The 19,774-nt window shown below is 36.8% G+C and overlaps 2 protein-coding genes across 9 annotated transcripts in view; both read right to left on the minus strand.

Annotated features, from left to right (window-relative positions):
• Positions 1–1,040: 1,040 nt before the first annotated feature.
• LOC136259066 (uncharacterized) overlaps positions 1,041–19,774 on the minus strand; it is a 36,184-nt gene continuing 17,450 nt past the window's right edge. The window contains exons 4-16 of one of the 2 annotated variants that reach the window (XM_066052479.1): positions 13,670–13,768; positions 12,713–12,811; positions 11,633–11,731; positions 10,786–10,884; positions 9,913–10,011; positions 7,414–7,512; positions 6,545–6,646; positions 2,794–4,766; positions 2,373–2,737; positions 2,173–2,259; positions 1,843–2,118; positions 1,574–1,636; positions 1,041–1,522 (exon numbers count right to left, since the gene is read on the minus strand). In XM_066052479.1, the coding sequence (XP_065908551.1) occupies positions 1,233–1,522; positions 1,574–1,636; positions 1,843–2,118; positions 2,173–2,259; positions 2,373–2,737; positions 2,794–4,766; positions 6,545–6,646; positions 7,414–7,512; positions 9,913–10,011; positions 10,786–10,884; positions 11,633–11,731; positions 12,713–12,811; positions 13,670–13,768 (3,750 nt within the window). In that variant the 3' untranslated portion in view covers positions 1,041–1,232. Of the gene's footprint in view, positions 1,523–1,573; positions 1,637–1,842; positions 2,119–2,172; positions 2,281–2,372; positions 2,738–2,793; positions 4,767–6,544; positions 6,647–7,413; positions 7,513–9,912; positions 10,012–10,785; positions 10,885–11,632; positions 11,732–12,712; positions 12,812–13,669; positions 13,769–19,774 lie in introns of both variants that reach the window. The other variant, XM_066052478.1, reaches the window with a different exon arrangement.
• The window catches only part of LOC136259067 (uncharacterized), a 9,136-nt gene continuing 5,303 nt past the window's right edge, over positions 15,942–19,774 (minus strand). The window contains exons 1-13 of one of the 7 annotated variants that reach the window (XM_066052480.1): positions 19,591–19,774; positions 18,642–18,662; positions 18,526–18,588; positions 18,335–18,479; positions 18,163–18,288; positions 18,071–18,109; positions 17,971–18,005; positions 17,264–17,299; positions 17,147–17,212; positions 17,049–17,099; positions 16,293–16,337; positions 16,168–16,236; positions 15,942–16,115 (exon numbers count right to left, since the gene is read on the minus strand). The exon at positions 19,591–19,774 is cut by the window's right edge and continues 2,147 nt beyond it. In XM_066052480.1, coding sequence (XP_065908552.1) covers positions 18,222–18,288; positions 18,335–18,479; positions 18,526–18,588; positions 18,642–18,662; positions 19,591–19,774 — 480 coding nt within the window. In that variant the 3' untranslated portion in view covers positions 15,942–16,115; positions 16,168–16,236; positions 16,293–16,337; ... (4 more) ...; positions 18,071–18,109; positions 18,163–18,221. The other 6 variants (XM_066052482.1, XM_066052485.1, XM_066052481.1 and 3 more) reach the window with 6 other exon arrangements.

Below are 19,774 nucleotides of genomic sequence, written 5' to 3' on the forward strand. Positions count from 1 at the left end.
AAGTGCCTTGAGAAAAAGTGATAAGCTTTGAAAATATCCTAGTATGGGCAATTCAGGCACGCAAACATGTTAACTACAACACAATGACATGCTACAATGCCATTGGAAGCGTTCACTTATTTGATATTACTGTTTTTGGCAGAGGCCAGGTGAATGTGAATTGACAATATAATTATATAGATCTGCATGTGATAAAGAGTCAAAACTCATAACTTCTTAGCAATATTTCAATAGTATTATTGAATAAGAATACTATTAGGCTTTAATCAAAAGGATTTGATATCTAAAGATTCAGTAACTAATAGCTAAAGCTCCAAGAGTTCTATAAAATCAACATACAAAATATGAGTGATTTTGTGATGACCAATTCAGGTAATTTTCAAGCTACAGTATATACAAATTAAGTATCATTATATAACTGCACTGACTGCATCAACTTTATCAAGTGGTAGACCGGCTGTGATTAAGGCCTATCCTACTCATCCGCCAGGATCCACTACTAAAATCTGAGTATGTCATTAATTTTGCAGCTTTGTTACTGACATTTAAAACTACGAATTTACATAAATTTTGAGTTAGGAATCATTAGATTTTCACAAGTGTACAGAGAGTACTCTTTTTGCGCACCCCCTCCCTCCTACCAAACAGCATACTATTAAAAATGTTGATGTTAAACTACATCTGAATAATTTTTTCCCTGATCTGCAGCTGCCTCACAATGTAGGCAGTGACAAAATATTTATTATTTGGAGTCTTGTGTAAAATACTTCGCAATGTATATAACAAGTTTCTGAAGCAGTCATTTAGACTCCAGCTGCAACTCAGCTTCTATCACCTTTAACATTCTAAACAAACACTACTCTATAATAATACAATTGCATTCCAAGCCAAGTGAGCTATCTATTTCAACTATATTAGGGCAATATAAAAATCCACCCTCCCTCATTGCTATTTTGAGTATTGGACGACAAGAAACAAATAATTAACAACTGATCTGAGTATTGTAACCCAGCCGAGTTTAAGCGGTAGCTAATCTGGCAAAAACAGTTTTCTTACGGTCATTACAGTGCAACTCATATACAATGAGATACATACACAAAACATTACAAAACCACAAAATATAATTTCATATGATAATGGACTACACATTACTATATAACATAATGTAAATGCATGGATTAAAATGTGAATGCAACTGTGGGCTACAATAAATATTGTCCACATCAGTGACATCATACTGGAATATTTTTAATGTCTTTTTCAATATCTGCAGTAGTGGCTTGTAATTTCTGAATATCTTTAAGAGCTGTGATTAGTGTTTCCCAGTTTTTTGGCTTAAGCCCATGATCAGAACTTAACCAGTCACGAAACAACTCATCACAGCAGTCCAATGGATTATTTGCACACTTCTTCTCAATCAATCTGATTGTCTGTATGTCAAACTCGAGAGAATCTGCTACCTTTTTCCAGTCAGGGGCAACTCTGTCTATCACAAACTTGTTGAGATATTTCATTTTTGGTGCTATAACAACATAATGACATGTACACGAGATACACACTACCATCAACACACCATGACTGAGTATATCACTATCTTTACTGTCAGGAGTTGGAGCTGTATCTGCTGGTTGGTTATCTACAACACAATGAAAGGATGTTACATACAGACATGGTATACCTAGCTATAAGTGGTGAGCTACAAACAGCATTGCAAGTGAATTGTAACTGGATGCTGACCATGGAGTAAATATTTGAAATCACATGATTAAGAAACATTGAGAAGTTGAGGTCTTTGAACTTTCCATATTGAATGATACTAGTAATATAATGCAATTGACTTACTTTTTAGTTTTTGCCCAATTTCTTCTGCAACTGTTGTCAGTTGTTTGACATTTTTGAGGGCATCAAACAGTGTTGACCAGGTCTTTGGTTTCAGTCCAAGATCAGTGTGTAACCATTCCCTGAAAAGTTCAGTGCAACATTTAGTTGGATTTTCCCTACACTGATCTTGTATGATATTAATTGTTGAAGACTCAAAGTCCAAAAAGTCTGCAATGGTTTTCCATTCTGCTGCAACCTTGTGGATCACCAGTTGATGTAAACATTTCATTGTTGGCGCTATTTGGATGTAAGATAATTGGTGAACATATAGTCCACTTATGCTGTACGCACCTTGTTCCATGATAGTTGGAAGATCATAATCATCATTAATCTCTACAGCAGTAGCAGATGAGTTGCTGTTTAAAAGTTTGTTTTGTCCTGGAGAGTTACAGAGGTGAGCTTTACAAAGAAGCAACAAATTATATCATGAAATATTACAAACTCTTGAAACAAAATTACGCACATAAAAAAATTGAGAAATGGCTGCATACCTGTTAAAATCTGGTGGTAGTCAGTAATGTCAGCATGAACACGTTTCACAGGACAGTACATGGTGTTATTCTCAGTTGCTTTGTCCACTTTCAAGTGCATCTTCATACACTGTGAACATGGTATGTAGCAAATCACTGGAGCTTTTGCAAATGTAGCAGTCATGTGTTGTAGCATTAGATCATCAATGAATTTGTGAACTGATCTGACAAGCTCATTACTGTCAGAAAAAGCCTTCTCTTTTGCTTCTAGAGGAAGGTTAGGCTCAGGGATAATTTTCAAGCAAATTATGTGGTGATCAAAATAAGGCTCAAGCTCATAGATTTGATGTTTCCCCAGTTCCAGGCACACCCATTGGTATGTCAGCCTGTATGGTGGCACCAATAGTATGTACATAACTAATATGCTACATATATCACTTACTTGAGTAGGTCATACTGTTTGCTCCCATTCCATTCGGCACACTTCACAATCAGTTGATCAACCAAGTGTTCTGGAATAAACTTTGCTGGGAAATAGTAATAGAAGTAATAGCCAAAAACATTTGAATGAACAAGCCTTTCTGCAGGTAAAAGATGAGGTACCAAAAACAATTGCTTCCCAGCACCTCTGGGCTTTCGGCCAACCAGTGAGGTATTGCTAATGTTAACCATCAACTTGAAGTTGATAAGTAGCTCTGCAATACTCATACCAGGTATATCCAACATATTGTGTCCCCTGGATTCCTCATCTTTAGAAAACTGCTGCAAACTCCATTCCAACAGCTCCTGTTCAAGCAATCCTGTTTTCTCAAGTTTCTCCACAAAGCCTGCAAGTGGTGGTCCCACAGGTTGACATTTCAAAGTGGTCAGAACATATGTTAGCAGCTTGGCCAGCCACTGAGGGGAGAGGATGATGATATCAGACAGAGAAGGAACTTTGTGAAAGTGAAGAAGGGCACCCTTCTGGTGAAAATGATGTAGCATCCCAACTAGCTGCTTATCAGTGCAGGTAATTCCACAACTTTCAGCAACTTCTCTTGCCATGAACTTGTCAATAACATATACATTCTCCTGGTAAGCAAGTAGCATCAATTTCCTTTCCATTTTGACATATCGAATTGGACGAACCTTTCTGGTAATAGAGGCTGCTTTCATCACTGTTCTTTTAAGCCTATTGATGACAACTTGGTTTCTCATCTCATCTTTGTTGCTTAAAAAGAAAATAGATGAAGAGCCTTTGGCAAACAATGTGTTGTTTTTGGATCCAGCTATATGCCTGGCAAATGGTTTAGTTGCTAGCTCTTTGATCAGGGCTGGTACAATGTACTCAAAAGCCAACTTTTCAGCCTTTTCTATATCAGCATCCAGTTCATCAATATGGGTACCGACCAGGATAAATGTTGGTAAAAGTTCTGACAAATCATCTCCGTCAGTGCTTCTTCTGCTAATGCGAGAACTGACTAATTCCATCCAGTAGCATATCACCTTGATGGCTGATTTAGCTGGAGTGATATCATTGGGGTAACGTCGTCCTGGTACCTCATAGAGTGACTTGCCAGCATTGAATACAATCAAACAGACAACCTCCTCTGAAACAAACAAGCCATGCAAATGTTGGAATATCTGCTGACCAGCAAAGTCCCAAAGATGAATGTACTTTTTCTTTGGATCATACTTCTCCGTCATGGTTTTTAACTCCTGAAATTCCTCTTTTGTGATGTAGACAAAATTACCTTTAAAATGGTTGGGAGCATTACAGTGGCTAAAACGCGCTTGAGGAGAAGATTTAGGAATTCCTGCCACAGCCTCTTTATCAGCTGAAGATGATGAGATGGTAGCTGATGCAGTTGAAGCAGAAAGTGTTGAAGTGGCAGCAGTAGTAGAATGCAAACTTGGTTGAGCAGAAGTTGTCAAAGTTGAAGATGACAAAATTGATTGAGGCATGTCAAGAGATTGGCAGCATTTCCTTATTGATAAAAAGAACTCTGCTTCTAGAAGAGCTTGCTTTTTAAGATCTTGTAATTTTTGCTTTTCATTCATGAGTTCCCAGTTGGCCATTGTTGTGACACTGATCTCCATCTGATCTGCTCCTTCTGTTGCTGGGGTATTTTGAAAGCTGTTACCCACAAATGTGTCAATCAAAGATGTTTTCCCAGACCCTTCACATCCTAACAATACTGCACGTGGATCTACTATTGGCAATGAGCCATCGATGTATCCTTCGTTAACTTCTTTAAGAGTCATGTTTGAAGTGTAAGAACTGATTGATCTACAAAGCACTGACTTAGGGATAGTAACAGGTGAATGTGTGGCAGGTTCACTCTGTATCCTTAGTAGTGTTTTGTGTACCTCTGTCTTGCTTTTTTCAAGAACTGCTTCAAGCTGAAGGAGATTTGTAACTCGTTCTTGAAAGTACTGAGATATACATCAAGTTAATTTACACATCATTTTAAGGAAAAAGTAGTGAAACAAGGGAGGTCACCTATACCTGCAGATATACTAGTTGACCTTAAATCCCTATATTTCAGTCTGTACCCTTGACTAATTATGGATAAAAAGTCCACTGGTATCTAGTATATTTTCAGGTGTATATATATAGACGATCTCCCTTGTTTCACTACTTCTTATTTCTATGATCACTAATTGAACTTAAAATTCTTAATTTTCCTTATACCTATATGTTTACTCTTTTGTAACATTATTATGACTGATGAACCCAAGCATATACCCATTGAGCTCTTAATAAAATGACATCTTCTCTCCAATGGTTACTTTTTAAAGTGTATCTTGAATTGTCTGCTGGGCTACGTTACAAACATACCCATGGTAGCTCCTTTGATCTGCCAATGCATTGGTCTTTTTGCTAAAATTAATATGTTAAATGTAGTATATGCAACCGCAGGTGATATGGGCTTTTTATTACATGAAGCTTGGAGGTGAAATACCTGGGTATTCCTGACTTTGAAGCCACAGGGATTCCAAGGCAATCCTAACAACCCATACCCCAAGCTAGTCTTGGGAAGGAAAACTACTCTTGGAATGGGAAAAACTGGACTCAAGTCTGCCACACAAGACTCCCTTCAATAACTGAGTTTACCATGCAAAACTCCCTTCAATGTCTGTGCATTTCCTCCCCTGATAAAATAATTCCATAATTCCAAACTGCAAATACCAGTATATACCCCCCAAAACACCTTCACGGTAAAAAAGGGCATGTCCAAGAAACTACAAGTACCTGTAACCCAATGTAAATACAGCTCAGCCGTAGAAAAAGACTTCATGAAAGTAACAATAACTGGTAATTTAAAGAGTTGATATCTGGAGTGACCAAGAATCAATGTTAATATATACAACTAACTATAATTACCAAAGTTTTGAAACAATAGCTATAAAACAAGTGCATCCATGAAAGTAAAAGTAACTGGCAACTGAAACAGCTGATATCTAAAGCAGCCAAAAATGAATGTTGCTAATTGCAATTAACAAAGTTTTAACATTGAACCTTAATCATCCAGCTGTGTTCTAAATTCACATTTGTTTCATCCTAAATTAATTTCTTATAATACTAATTAGCTGGTTATTTGGCTGCCCTTTTCAATATTTAAGATTGAAAAAATATCTAGCTAACATTATCAGAGTAAACCACTGATTCTTGCCAAGCCAGGTCCTTCACAAGGCCGGAAATTGCCATTCAAGCTCTCCACAGCACCCAGAAAAGACGTCTGTTAAAACCAGCCTTGAGTAGTTTGAGTAGTACTGAGGATCAAAACTAGTAGTACGATAGTGTAGCTATCCACTGGTGGTGTTAGTTTGATTGTCTGATGTGTGATTTGGATTGATTTTGTAAAATCTGGTCACATATGAATTATGTGCTGTATCAGTTTTTTTTTATAGCAGCTTTTAGCACAAATAATTTTGACCCTATGTTGTTGATTCCTGGAAGAGATGAGCTCTTCCATTCATGCTCTTTCCATCTTTACATTGTCCATGTATGATTATAAGATAAACTACACCTCTACTGTAGCTTCTACTGCTTTCTAGAGTAAAATTTTGGAGGAGGTGCTTCAGCACCCCATGTACCCCCTAAATCCACCCTTGCCAATGTAGGGATTCTCTCACAGAGCTATGCTGTAATACCACCACCTTTATTGCTTGGATCCCTACTTCTAATAAATTATATATTAATAGTTCACCTGATCAAGTCTGGTAATGTCAATGTTGCCATCTTCTACAAGGCACTTCACAATATCACTTCTCTCAATCTCCACAGCAAGTTTCAGTGGAGTCTCATTATACTAAAATAGATTTGTATAGTGAATAGATAAAGACATATCAGTTACAGAGATGTTATGTAGACATATATGTATGTTTATATCCAGTTTTATATCCTAGGCCCCATTTACGTATACCATACCCCAACTTAGTACTACAGTATGGTACTTTTGGGTACAAATTAAGGCATATGAGTAAGTGTGACAAGCGAGGCAAAAGCTTCACTCTCTTTTGGCTGAGTTTAAAAACTTTCAAATCTTGGTAAAGCCAAAACTACGTTACTGTAAATTTAAATTAATTATGATGCAATAAGTACTTGTCTTTTAACTAGAATGGCTTTGATGTCATCTCCATTCATGTACGAAATTCTAAAATAGTTATTGCTCTATTCAGCTTTGGCTTTGTAAACATTCCTTACACTTTATCTCTTTACTGATGAACAGAAATGGTAACATTTAAAGTACAGAGGTGAATTCTTCCATTGGTAACGTTGAACACTATCAGCCAAAATTGCCTCCTGATAGCATTTCATTTCCAAAAATTACCTGTATGCCCCTAGACTATAGCTGTCCATGGCTGCACTCAGTGCATACACATTTAGGCTGATTTAGCCTTACCACTTTCAGTTTTACTCTGACATCCTACAAATGACGTTATTGGTACTATTGTACGAATACACAAAAATTGTGGTGGCAAACTTGAAAGCACTAGCTTTATGTTAAATTGTTTATATTATAGTAATTGTACACTATTAAAGTACTGTAGATGACAATCTTTTCATTATGCTCACCAAGTTCACATTATCAAGATTCACATTGTAATCCAGTAGTGTTTTCACTACATCCAGGTGACCTTGAACTATAGCAGCATATATTGGAGTAGCCTGGTTCTGTAGCAATAGGTATACACAGCATAATGTCACATAATGTCACACAATGTAACATTTACATAGCTGGCTGCAAGTACCTAGATCAAGACACATGGTAGTGTCATAGATGATAGAGGGGGATAGAAAACTTAATTTTGTGGGCGCACTCCTCACCTAGTTCCATTTACACCTTTTGTAAACTTATAAACGTTTGTAGAGAAAATTTGTTTACTGCTGGGTGTATAGTAGCACAAAGTGACTTTGTATCTTGAAGCAGAGCCATCTAATCATTGTTATATATCAAGGAGTAAGCCGTGCCACAAATTACACTTAGATCATTTGAAGTTGAACATGTTTTGCCGCTTTCAGTCATAATGACCAGAGGACTTTATCATTGATGTTTTATTACATTCCCGGATGTATGACATCCATCAGTGAAGGATTAGATCTTTCAAGAATTATCAAATTCCACTCCTGTCGCTGGTAAGGTGTACCACAAGCTCGTGTAGGTGAGGAGTGCGCACAGGAATAAAACTCAACCAGGCAGTCATGGAATGCTCAGATACAAGAGTAAGCATTACCAGAGAGTACTATAAACCATTATGTGGTACCCTGTACTAGTTTGTGATAAAGAATTGCATAAGACTGATTGTCACAACAAATTTTAATAAATCATGTGATAGTTTTTTATCCTCTCTCTAAAATCTATGGTAGCATGTTTTATAGCCAAGTACATTGGCATGCAACACTGTACATGTATTGACAGGAAGGAAGAAAACATGATTTATCACATATGAATAACTTCTTCAAAGCGTGCCATTTTACCATGCACCAAATTTGACTGAATTCACTCCAAGATATGGGTGGCCAAAACTTTGAATTTTTTCTATGTCATTTTTGATAAGGGCTTGTAGGGATTAAGCTTTCTATATTTTCTTGCACGCTGTGCAAAAATACCAACTTGTACTTTGATATGCTTGAAATTTAGTGTAGATGAAGAGAATAATTATAAAGATGAATTTATCAAACAGTATATATGGTAGTACTGTTTAAGTAGGGATCCTCCCAAAAATGCACACTGCCAAAAACACTGCTTTAGAAATCATCCTAGAAACATCTTACGCAATGAAAATCACCTTTATGGAATAATATTAGTCTGTTTAACATCAAGTACAGATGAAAACATTTACAGGTGACTGGATATAGAGTTATAAAAAATTTGAGACAATCACAAGGCTAGAGGCCAAACGAAGGAACACATGACCACCATTTTATGCTACAATAATAAGCTTACCAGTGGGATGTGTCTTTTGGGGTTCTGATGAGTTTGTGCCTTCTGCGCCTTGTCATTGCAGCCAAGAAATGGCTGCAATGATGTTAATGCTAATAACAGCTATTATCAAATTTATTAGCATTAACATCATTGCAGCCATTTCTTAACCACCACCTTTGATTTTGCAACTTTTTTCACCCAGGGATTTTTAAGGCTGCATCATTTTTTCACAGCTTGGCTGTTTTGTGTGATAAATATATTCAAGGTGTTGTGGATGTAAAAGATCTGACTTTTGTCACAGCTACAGGGTGAACGGCATATGGGAATAACTTGAAAATTGGTTTGTACATAAGCTAACCATGATAAAAGTGTCTTTTGATGATTTGAAAACAGTGGAGTAACAGCTATATATAGTTATAAAGCAAAAACCAAACAAGTGTAAAATTGCAGGGTTGAAATATATATATATATATATTCTAATAGAACAGTTACCACTAGGTAAAAAGTACACAAAAATGTCAGAAAAATAATTGCCAAGATTCAAACTAAACCAGGGACCTTCACACCTAACACTCAAATCCTTAATGTCAGATCCACTGCTATTATGGCTGTTCACCTTTCTACTTTATGAATGAAACGTTTAATTTAAGTTTAAGTAAAGATTTATAATTTCGTAGATCTACCAATAGATTTTCTATGTGCGCTCATATACACTTGAAATTGACAAGGAGAAAACATCCTGACTGCCTGGCAGACTCCTGTAAGCGTTCAAGCATTAATCGGATGGCTGCAGGTTCAAGGCAGGTCCAGTTATGATTTTTTCTCCTTTCTCCACCTGTTCAAACACACTTAATATGTTTTGGCTTTGTATTAGAAGTGCATAATACTGCAAATGTTGGTCTTTTCATGTGCCTTAAAATGGCTTTGTGTTGTGCTATAAATGACTTTCATTGTTCCTTGTTCATTGCAGTGTACCGCACTAAATATAGTGTGTGGTGTAGTTTGGTCATAAAAGATATATATACATAATTTACAGTAAGAATGACAACTGTATTTAAATGTATTCACTTTACATCATCAAAATTGAAAAGGAAACAAACAAATTGTAAGGAAAAATTACATGTATGTTGCAAATTAAAATGACTTACTCTGCACATACAATTCACATCAGCATTTGCTTGCAACAATGTCTTCGCCACTTCATTGTGCCCTCTTTGGGCAGCTATGTACAGGGGTGTATAGTTTTTCTACACAACAAACATAAATACTAGTTATACTACAGTACGCAACCATACACAGCGCATATTGTGTTATATTTAGTAGAAATCAACTGAATTATAACTAGTACTATTCATAACTTGACCTATATCCTTTTTTACCAGGGGTTCCAGTTTTTATTGTAACTGACATCCTACATCAGCTGGCCTGCATGCACTACTGCTCTATATGGCATGCATTAGAGCTACATATAGTTTGGAGATAAATGGGACAGCCCAGGACATAGACGCTAGGACTTAGATGCTAGGCCCTAGTGAGGAAGTTAGCTGCTGTATTTCTATTGCTACAGCCAGTACTTAGTCATATGGAGCAGCCTGACTGCGCCATTCCCTGGGTGCCCAAAATGTGGAATAATATATTTATACAAAGTGTGCTAGCATGGCATGATTGCATTGAGGGTGGATGCCAGTGATTAGTCAAGGGAAGGTGGGTGGGTGACTGTTCTTGGCATGTTCGGCAGCTTCAATCTTTATGACTCAATTCAGTATGAGCGATTCCAAATAGCACTCCTTCTGCCACAAGTATAGATCACGTGATGGTTGTTTGCATGTGCAATGGTATCTAGTATTAACAATTGTGGGTTCCAGTTGGGATTCAATACCAAGTATACCAGAGGCTTCCTTGTCTGCTAACCTTATTTACAGTGGTAAATTAAACACTGCATGTTACTTCACAACTGCTAGCTACATGCTACACTTGCCCCTGCTTTGTGTAAAACAGGAAATTTGTAACTACTGACATACCTTGCAAACACAATTTACATCAGCATTTGACTGCAACAGTATCTTCACCACTTCATTATATCCCTTAGCTGTTGCAAGATACAGTGGTGTGTAGTAATCCTACAAAAACATATTACACTTAATCAGGAGAGTGTTTGTTTATTTTTACACAGTTACATTCATTTGAATGCTTAAAAATAATATAGATTGTAAAAGTGAAGAATTGTGCATTTTTGTAAGCACGCTACACAACTATACAAAACATTTACACCAATTTCAATAGTTCCACATGTCAATTCAGTTTTTATAGGCAACCATGCAGCCAATTTGGTTTGCGTGGACAGTTGAGAAGAAGCCTACCTGCTTATTCAAGAATTTACAGGTTTGCTAAAAGGTAGGAGGAAGTTTGCAAATGTTGACAAAATTAAAGTTAAATGGACAATCAAGACATAAGAGAAGTGGGTGTGCATTAGTTAAGCATTTGCATGAAATGCAACATTCACCCATCTGTAATTGAGTTATAGCTGGACAAAAATGAACCATTTGTGCTACAAAATTTAAATTTGAGCTGAATTGGCTTGGTATAGTTTTCAAGATGCATGCCTTTAATTTTTTTCTCTGATTCTTGCTACATAAATTTGTCACTTTCCTGTTTGCAACATTTCAAAGAGTCACTATAAGACCAAGTTTCAACATATTTCTGTGAATATATATACAGTCCAATTTTTGTACAGATTGGATGAAGCAAAAGAGAAAGCCACATGCAAAAGGTTTGGAAAATCACAAAATATGTGATTCTGTTTTCTTGCCTAATACTACACAAACTGCTTATGAAAACAATACAGCAATTAATTACAAGCTAACTCACATTTGTTCTGAAGTCAGTTTTAGCATTGTTTTGTAACAGCATTTTCACAATCATTGTATGTCCTTTGTGGCATGATATATGCAATGGAGTCCAACCATTCTGTAAAGCATAAAAAAAACATATTTGTGTGTGAATCTACATTATTATTCAACACTGCATGCAATATTGATCATGAAAGACAACAAATGTCATCGATTCCTACAATAAAAAGTCACAAGCTCCACACAAAACACTCAACATATAGTTACATACAGTGGAACCCCTCTAAGATGGACACCATTGGGGAAATGAATCATGTCCTTTATATGGAGGTGTCCTTATTTAAGGGGTTTCTAAATTTTAAATTAATGCATGAGACAGACCAAGTGGTGGAGCAAGATGGGTTATGGTACCATGTGTGATCAGTTTAATAGCAACAGAAGTGATGTTATCGAGCATGGGTTACCTATGGTGTACATGCGTGGCCTCTACTAGCTATATCCAGACAATTATAGGCACCACAAAAGTTTATACATGCTCCCATAAAGACTTGTCTGGATTACTCCATATTTGATTAGCTATTAAGATGGTTGGCTAAACAGATTATGTAGTTTATCCTGTAGTGCAGTTTAAACTTAAAGTGCACCAGCTACTATTTTCAGAAGACCTGGGTAAGAACATTAACAGCGGTACTTGTATATGCATTCATATGACTTCTCATAACTTCAGCGCTTTGTCTCTCATTTTTTAGAATAGGCAATAGTTATAGAGACAGTGCTTTCTGCATTAAATGATGTGTAGTTAGATCGATTGTTGAAACTGGCAATGAACCTTTGTTACTTTTGTCTGCAATTAGCGAGGTGTTGTACTGCAGTGCTTGGCATGACTGGGAATTGTGCTGTGCGATCCGGTTTACGGAATAGAGAGGTGACCGCTATTGAAGGGGTATTAATACACACAGATATTGGAAGTTGCATTTGAGACTTCATTAATTGTCTGTTATAAAGAGGATGTCTGCCATTCATTCAGGGGTGTTCGTTAAGAGGGGTTCCACTGTACTTATACTGATATACATAGCTACAGCAACAACAACAAACACACTTTTGTTCTGCATTCGATGTTTGCACCGTACACCAGCAACATTTCAACAATTGTCATACGTGCACTCTGACACGACAGATATAGTGGAGTGTTGTTGTCCTTTATAGTAGAGAACAAACACTTATACAGTATACACATAATATTATACGCTATGCACACCAGAATTATTTCTATTTAAGTTTGTAAGAAACTTCAAGACATTAACTCACTTCAAAGGTTTGTCTGAGCTTTAATAATTAATACTGCTGTATGTGTATATATATATATAACACTGAATAATTTTATTATGTGGCCTTTTTAAATGCAAATAACCATATGTACCTCTATGACTATTTATCAGAATAGTATCAAACCCGGTATGTGATTTTCCACAATATGTTCTTAAAGTTTGCAAACTTTTAAAAAGGATTGAGCTACACATTTGCATTTTATAAGGTTTTTGTAAAATGTACAAAAAGAATAATATAAGCCCCCCAACCCCCTAAATGAAGAAGAAAAAAAACTAAGGAATTAAGCCAAAATTTGAGGGCTTGTATTTCATGATTGCAGTAGACAATCTTGCTCAAATTTGGTATGTGATGTGCTGAAGGTCAAGGACATTTACAGCAATTGTGGTACAAGAATAGTGTATATGTATGCATGGATATCGCATTTTCTTTCTTCTAGTAAATATACTCATGGTGTCATGTGCTGCTTTCTTGGCCGCATGACACACCACCATGTGTGCTGTAACATGGGTACTTGGGATTTGACTAATATGTATGCACTCAGCTCTTGGGCCTACATGAGGCCCTCAGACATACCTACTAGGCAAACCACTTATACCCATGTTATACAACTATTTCATGTATGTACACTAAGCATTTTATTCTATGCACATTGAGTACATGCAATGTAGGTCCCACACCCAAGTGTTTGTACATTGATATACAGTTGTATAATATTATATCAACTTACTTGATCCTGACAGTTGACAGTTGCTTTAGCTTCCAGGAGAGACATAACCACGTCACTGAAGCCATCGTCTGCTGCATGATGTAGTGGAGTGGCTAACCTCTACAAATCATAATACAAAATTATTGCATGTACAGTAGAGCTACAGTCATCCAAACTTGTGGTGGATCTAGAAACTTTTAGAGGAGTTTTAGGTTTAAGCAATGAGAATAGACGTAGGATTTTGTTCAGGAGGCACAAGTGGAGGTCACTGTACAGTTACTTGGTATGTAGGGGGTCTGGGGGCATTCCCACAAGAAATGTAACGAATTTGGTAGCAATTTTACAGCAATTTATTGTGGGTTGCTGCATGTTTAAAAAACAATCACTCATTACTGTCTCTATAGTAGTCTGACAAGCAAGAGATGCAGCATACAGGAGTGTATATAGCCAGGATTTTTTGAAGGGGAGTTCCAGCAACAGTATTGATTTATCAGAAGCAAGGGTCTGGGGGCACAGCACCCACCTGACTTTCAATATTTTAATGAATCAAAACTTGCTTGTATTTTATACAAAAATAGTACATTAATTAAGTGCCCCTGGGATGAAGCTAGTACTAGATAAAGCTACCTAGTGGAAACAGACAGCATAACACATAGAGACACATATAGACATCTGTAAGTGATAGTTATCCCACTAGTATAGGAACCATGAATCCACTGATATAAATGGAATGACTTACAATTATAACTACGCATAGCATAGATTCATTCTGCATGCCCAAGCGATAAATAACTGGAGTTCTATTATATTGCACACCAAAGCTATAGCAGTATAAGGTCATGCTCAGTTTTGCATTTATTGAATGTCTGAAAAACTCCACTAATGAAATTCCTTAGCATATGTATATTTACATGCATGTTCTATTAGAGTATACATGACTGCTCTATTAGAGTATATACCTGACTGCTCTATTAGAGTATATTGATCTTTTTCTCATGTTACCTTTGTAAATCCTTCCCTGAGAGATGAATGCAAGCTTTATCAATTGTTTGCTGTGCCATACACTATTACTTACCCATTTTGTCCAGCCACACTAAATGGTGTGTTAAGGTCCTGCTGTAAACTCAGAAGTGTAAATTTTACAGGGTGTTCCTGAACCCCTTGGAACCCCCCTCCCTATGCCCCTGAGCATATACAACTCAAATCTTTATAGTAAAATAGGGAATCTGGTGATGCAACCCCCATAGAAGTTGTGAGTTAAAACTGCTTGACATTGATTGATTCTTAAAAGCACCAAATATTCTGTATCTACACTTTGAGCTTATAGCCCTCAAAAACACTTTTCTTGAAATTGGCTCATTTGTAGTACTGCTTGAGCCAATAAAAATATAATGTCTGACATTATTTATAACCAATCAAAGTTTTCAACATGGGAAGCCATAAAAGCACACACTCTTTCCCAAACCTATAAAAAGGCCAAACCACACATGTCTAGTCTTGACATTGACACCTTTACTGCACATTACTATAATAATCATATGGTTGACTGAAATGCTATTTCTGTTGAGAAAAACCCACCTTTCTTTTTTTTTAGCTGCTTCCCTCAACATGTATATACAGTGCTACGTACTATACAGCAAAATCAATTTATGATGAAACTATACTCAAAGATCTCAAAATGTACGTATTTAACCAGAAGGGCATTCACATCTCCAAAATCACTTTATTGTTGATAAGATATACAGTTATTCATATTCCAGGCGTGTAGCAGCAAAATCTAAAGCACAAGGTGAAGATAAGCCCATAACTGGTTGACTATAATAATTGCGTGCAAAGAACATTTGGCATACAAAGCATAATTTAACTAGGGGAGTCTGGGGCATGCCTTCACAGGAAAAGGTTGACTTCTGAGACTAATTTGGTAAAAACTTGATCAGAATTTATTGAATAAACATTATGAATTGTAGCATAGATTGGTATTGCTGTTGCCTTTGCACAGCAAAAGCGTATCAAATAAACGATCGGTATTGTCGACAGTATATCAACCGCTTACCTCGCTTAGTCTGAGTCTTACTGCCATCAGTTTCGCCGGCCACACTATCACCGTTTATGTACAGTAGTGGGACAAAAATTACACTGACCAGCAGTTTTACCGGCAGTGCTTTACCGCCTTCTCGAAGTTCATTCCCAGTGTCACCGGGCTTGCTACTCAGTGTTCTCGTCGATTGACCAATAGTATCCGATAGTACTATGCCTCCGTATAGCTTACAAATGTCTTCCGTATTTCAAAATATTGCTCGTAATTCAATTAATTTTAAACACTGTTTGTAATTCAATTGTACAATGATTCACAACAACAAAAAATGAATCAATACTAGAATGCATACATAGTTTGTTCAGTTAATTGCTAGTGTCACTCTCATCATCAACACCAATTGCTTGCAGCACTTGAGATGAACTGAACTGACTAAAGTAAGAGTACGCATTTAAGTGTAAATATTAGAACAGTAAAATTATACCTGTGATTTCTAGTTGCAGCTGGGTAATTATCACTACTCCCACCGACAGGCTCATGCAATAATAATCCACTAAAAAAAGACAAAAGAGGCTTGCCAGCAGTTTATATAACATACACAATACTTACCGTTGCAGTGTCACTATGCTGCTATTTGATCCAGTGAACGAACCACTATAGAACAGAAGCAAACAGCATGATCATTCAAATAAGCATTTAGGATGCAACTAGCACATATTGATTAACTTTGGCAGGTGACGATTGAGCAAAAAAGCCTTTATCAAACTTCTAAGTTCAGCGTCAGTCTGCACAAAAAAAATTCTGAATAAATATCTGATGTTCTAATTGTTTCAGTCAGTTTGCAGTTTGGGTAGCACACAAATTCCCCTCACTGGTCAGACATTACTTAACAGATTACATATACCACCCTGTAAAGTTAGCCAGGGAAAGTTCCAACCCCAGCACTGCTAAGTGAGATGAGAACATACACTTGTTTCTCCAATAAATACCATGTTAGGGTGCTTCCCTAGTTAATACCAGCTACATAGTCTCCAGCAATCAAAGAAAGTATTGATCAAAACAGCCACCTAACCGCAAACACTATATCCCTGAAAATTAGTGAGGAGGATACTATGGTATTAGATATCCGGTGGCCAAGAGTTTTAATGAATGACGCAAGAAACTTGGTTTACTCATCAAACTCTTTCATGCCGTAGCTGTGAAGGGCCCAGCAGACAAGTCTTGACAAACTAGACAAAAGGCTGATGGTACAATGGAACCAGTTCCATATGGAGAAACAAACTTCTTGGAGAAGCACATTAAACACATGTTTGTACACTGTGTACACACAGTAACACTGGACACACAGCCCTACTATATACATACCGGTCACTTGAAGATATCCTGCAATTTCTCGTTCCCTGAGTACTGCTGAATCTGAAAAAGGTTAACAAGATGAAATAATAGTAAAGTTAGTCACATACCCCCTGGGTCGCCTGGGTGTAGCATTGCCCCCTTCAGTGCTGTTACGGTTTCCACTGATTTGTGGACTATGCAAGGCAAACTTTAATACAATAGAAAACATCTGTTTGCATACTTACGATTGCTGTTGCAGAAGACTATGCAAAGATGGTGAACTATAAACAGAGATAATGAAGTGTATATCAAGTTATACTAAGAAAGCCAAAGGAATTACACTAGGACCAATGTCAATGCATTTATACAGTACATCACAAAGTAACAAAATCACAGGGGCTACCTATTGTCAAATTTTTACAATTGGTACGCAAACATATCAAGAACGTGCTTGTATGATAATAGTAGCCACAAGTACATCACTACTTAAACACAATCTAAATTATCAGGGAATGGTAGTGAATAGTATTCAGTAGAGCTGTGAAACTATACTGGGTATACCAGATATCCAAGCAGTTATGTTCTGAGGTTCAATTACTTTTTCCACATAGTCGGATAAAATTAATGATCTCTCTTTATTCAAAAACATGTTAGGATACTCATCATTGCTAAACATTTATATCACACTTGTAGTAGATTTCAGCTATACTGGTATGATCACTTGATGCCTGTCAGTTACGCCACTTAGTAACCACTATACTACAGTATTAACATGAAATTCAGAGATACGCTGTATTGAGGGCGGGATACTATAAAACGCAGAATAGCGGAATAAGCAAAATCTAAAGAAGATGCCGATGATCAAAGCAAAATCTAAGTATTTGCACAGATGCCGATGATGAGCTACAAATATTGACAAATAAACCTAATTATTCTAAAGAAACAAAACTACCTTTGTAAAGGTGGCTGACGGATTGCACTAGGACGCTGATCAGTGTCAGTGGATTTGTAAGAAACATAACACAAGTACGGTATATCCTAATTTAGCTTACATGGTGGAATGATTGCTTCTAGGTGTTGGTGTTGGCTGACTGTATTAATATCAAATTGAACTAAAATACACGGTTACCCTAATTTAGCTTACATGGTGGAATGATTGCCTCTATTTCCATTAGAAGTTGGTGTTGGGTGACTGTATTATTATCAAATTGAACCAAAATATACAGCTACCACAGCATGTTCTGTTCTGTCTGACTCTTGACGTAAAGTACTGCAAACAACAACTTTAATAATAAAAACTTCAATCTCATGATCACCTTTTCACTGCCCATTGAACTGCATTCCTTGGAATGGGCAGTGAAGTTGGAACGCCTTCTATCCTAGGCTTGGCAGAGAAGCGACCAGCACACACTTCCTTTTCATTGATGCAGTCGTCTAAAACTTGCTTCAGTTCTTCTAACTCTGCCAAAACCATTGTATAATACAGCAATTTAACCACATACATTACCATCGGATTGCCATTCAAGATGGTGAAGCTTCATTGATCCACTCTCTTCGTCACTGCTCTCCTCTGTCATGTACAGTGGATCAATTTGCTCCCATAAATTTCGCTCTTCATCTGACCTGATGACCTTTTCTCTTCTCCTGTACAGTTGTATATAAGCAAGCAACATAAACAAACAGATTTATCATATTTAGCTGGTGAAACAAAATTCTAAAACATGAGAATTAATCCCAAATGTTTGCACAAGTCTTGACTATCTAATAAAATACAGGCCATTGTAATAATATATTAGATATGAGATTTTATTGAGATCACAAATTCTCTTTGGCTTTAACAAACTAAGCACTAAACAGCAGAACCATTGCTTGTTTATCATATTGAAAATCTTTTGTGTTATCGACCCTGACATTGTGTTGAAAGCTCACTAACATTATCTCGTAGATTGCAGTGAGCATCTAAAGGAACAAGTTGATGTTGTGCTACTTCTAAAAACCACGTGCCATGCAGCCACTCTACTTAGATTTGTCACTACACTCAGTTTGAGCAAAGACGAAAGTTATCTTGAGCTAAAGCTTAGCTACAGTTTAATATACGGTAGATTTAGCCAGAAAGTTGCTTTGGCGCACAGGTGCAGGTGTGGAAAGACAAGCATACACACACTTTTTGTAAAACAATTTCAGTGAACCAGGTACACTGTGGGCGCGTGACTGGTTTAAAAACTAGTTGTAAGAATGTGATGGTTTAATCTAAAGTTTACATTTAAACTTTGAAATTCACTTCTGCACTGGATTCCTCAACTGTTAGTTATCTAATCAAAGATAAAATCAAAGAACAAAGCTAAGACCATTCTAATAGAGTTATTAGTGATAAGATTTAGAGTCTCCAACACCAAAGACTGTTTCGTTTTTTAAGGATACTCTTCTCAAAATACTCTTATGAACATTCTGTCATCATAATTGCTCAGTAGAGTCAGCACTACAAAAATGCTATACAGGAATGAATTTTGATTTACAAATCATAAACACAACACCGCGCGAGGTAGTCAGGTACAGCGTGTATAATGTTTACCCTGTCCTGGTATCCTCTCTTTTGCCTTCTTCTTATTCTCAGCAACCTTTGCCACTCTATGAGGTAGGGAGTCATTGTACGTTCTTCTCCTGGACTCATAATAGCGGTGTACTGCAGCTAGGAAATAGTTATCAACACAGTCAAATTCTACCATACCATGAGTATTTATATACACAATAGATAG

Source organism: Dysidea avara, chromosome 6, assembly GCF_963678975.1.
Source record: "Dysidea avara chromosome 6, odDysAvar1.4, whole genome shotgun sequence".
Lineage (NCBI taxonomy): Eukaryota > Metazoa > Porifera > Demospongiae > Dictyoceratida > Dysideidae > Dysidea > Dysidea avara.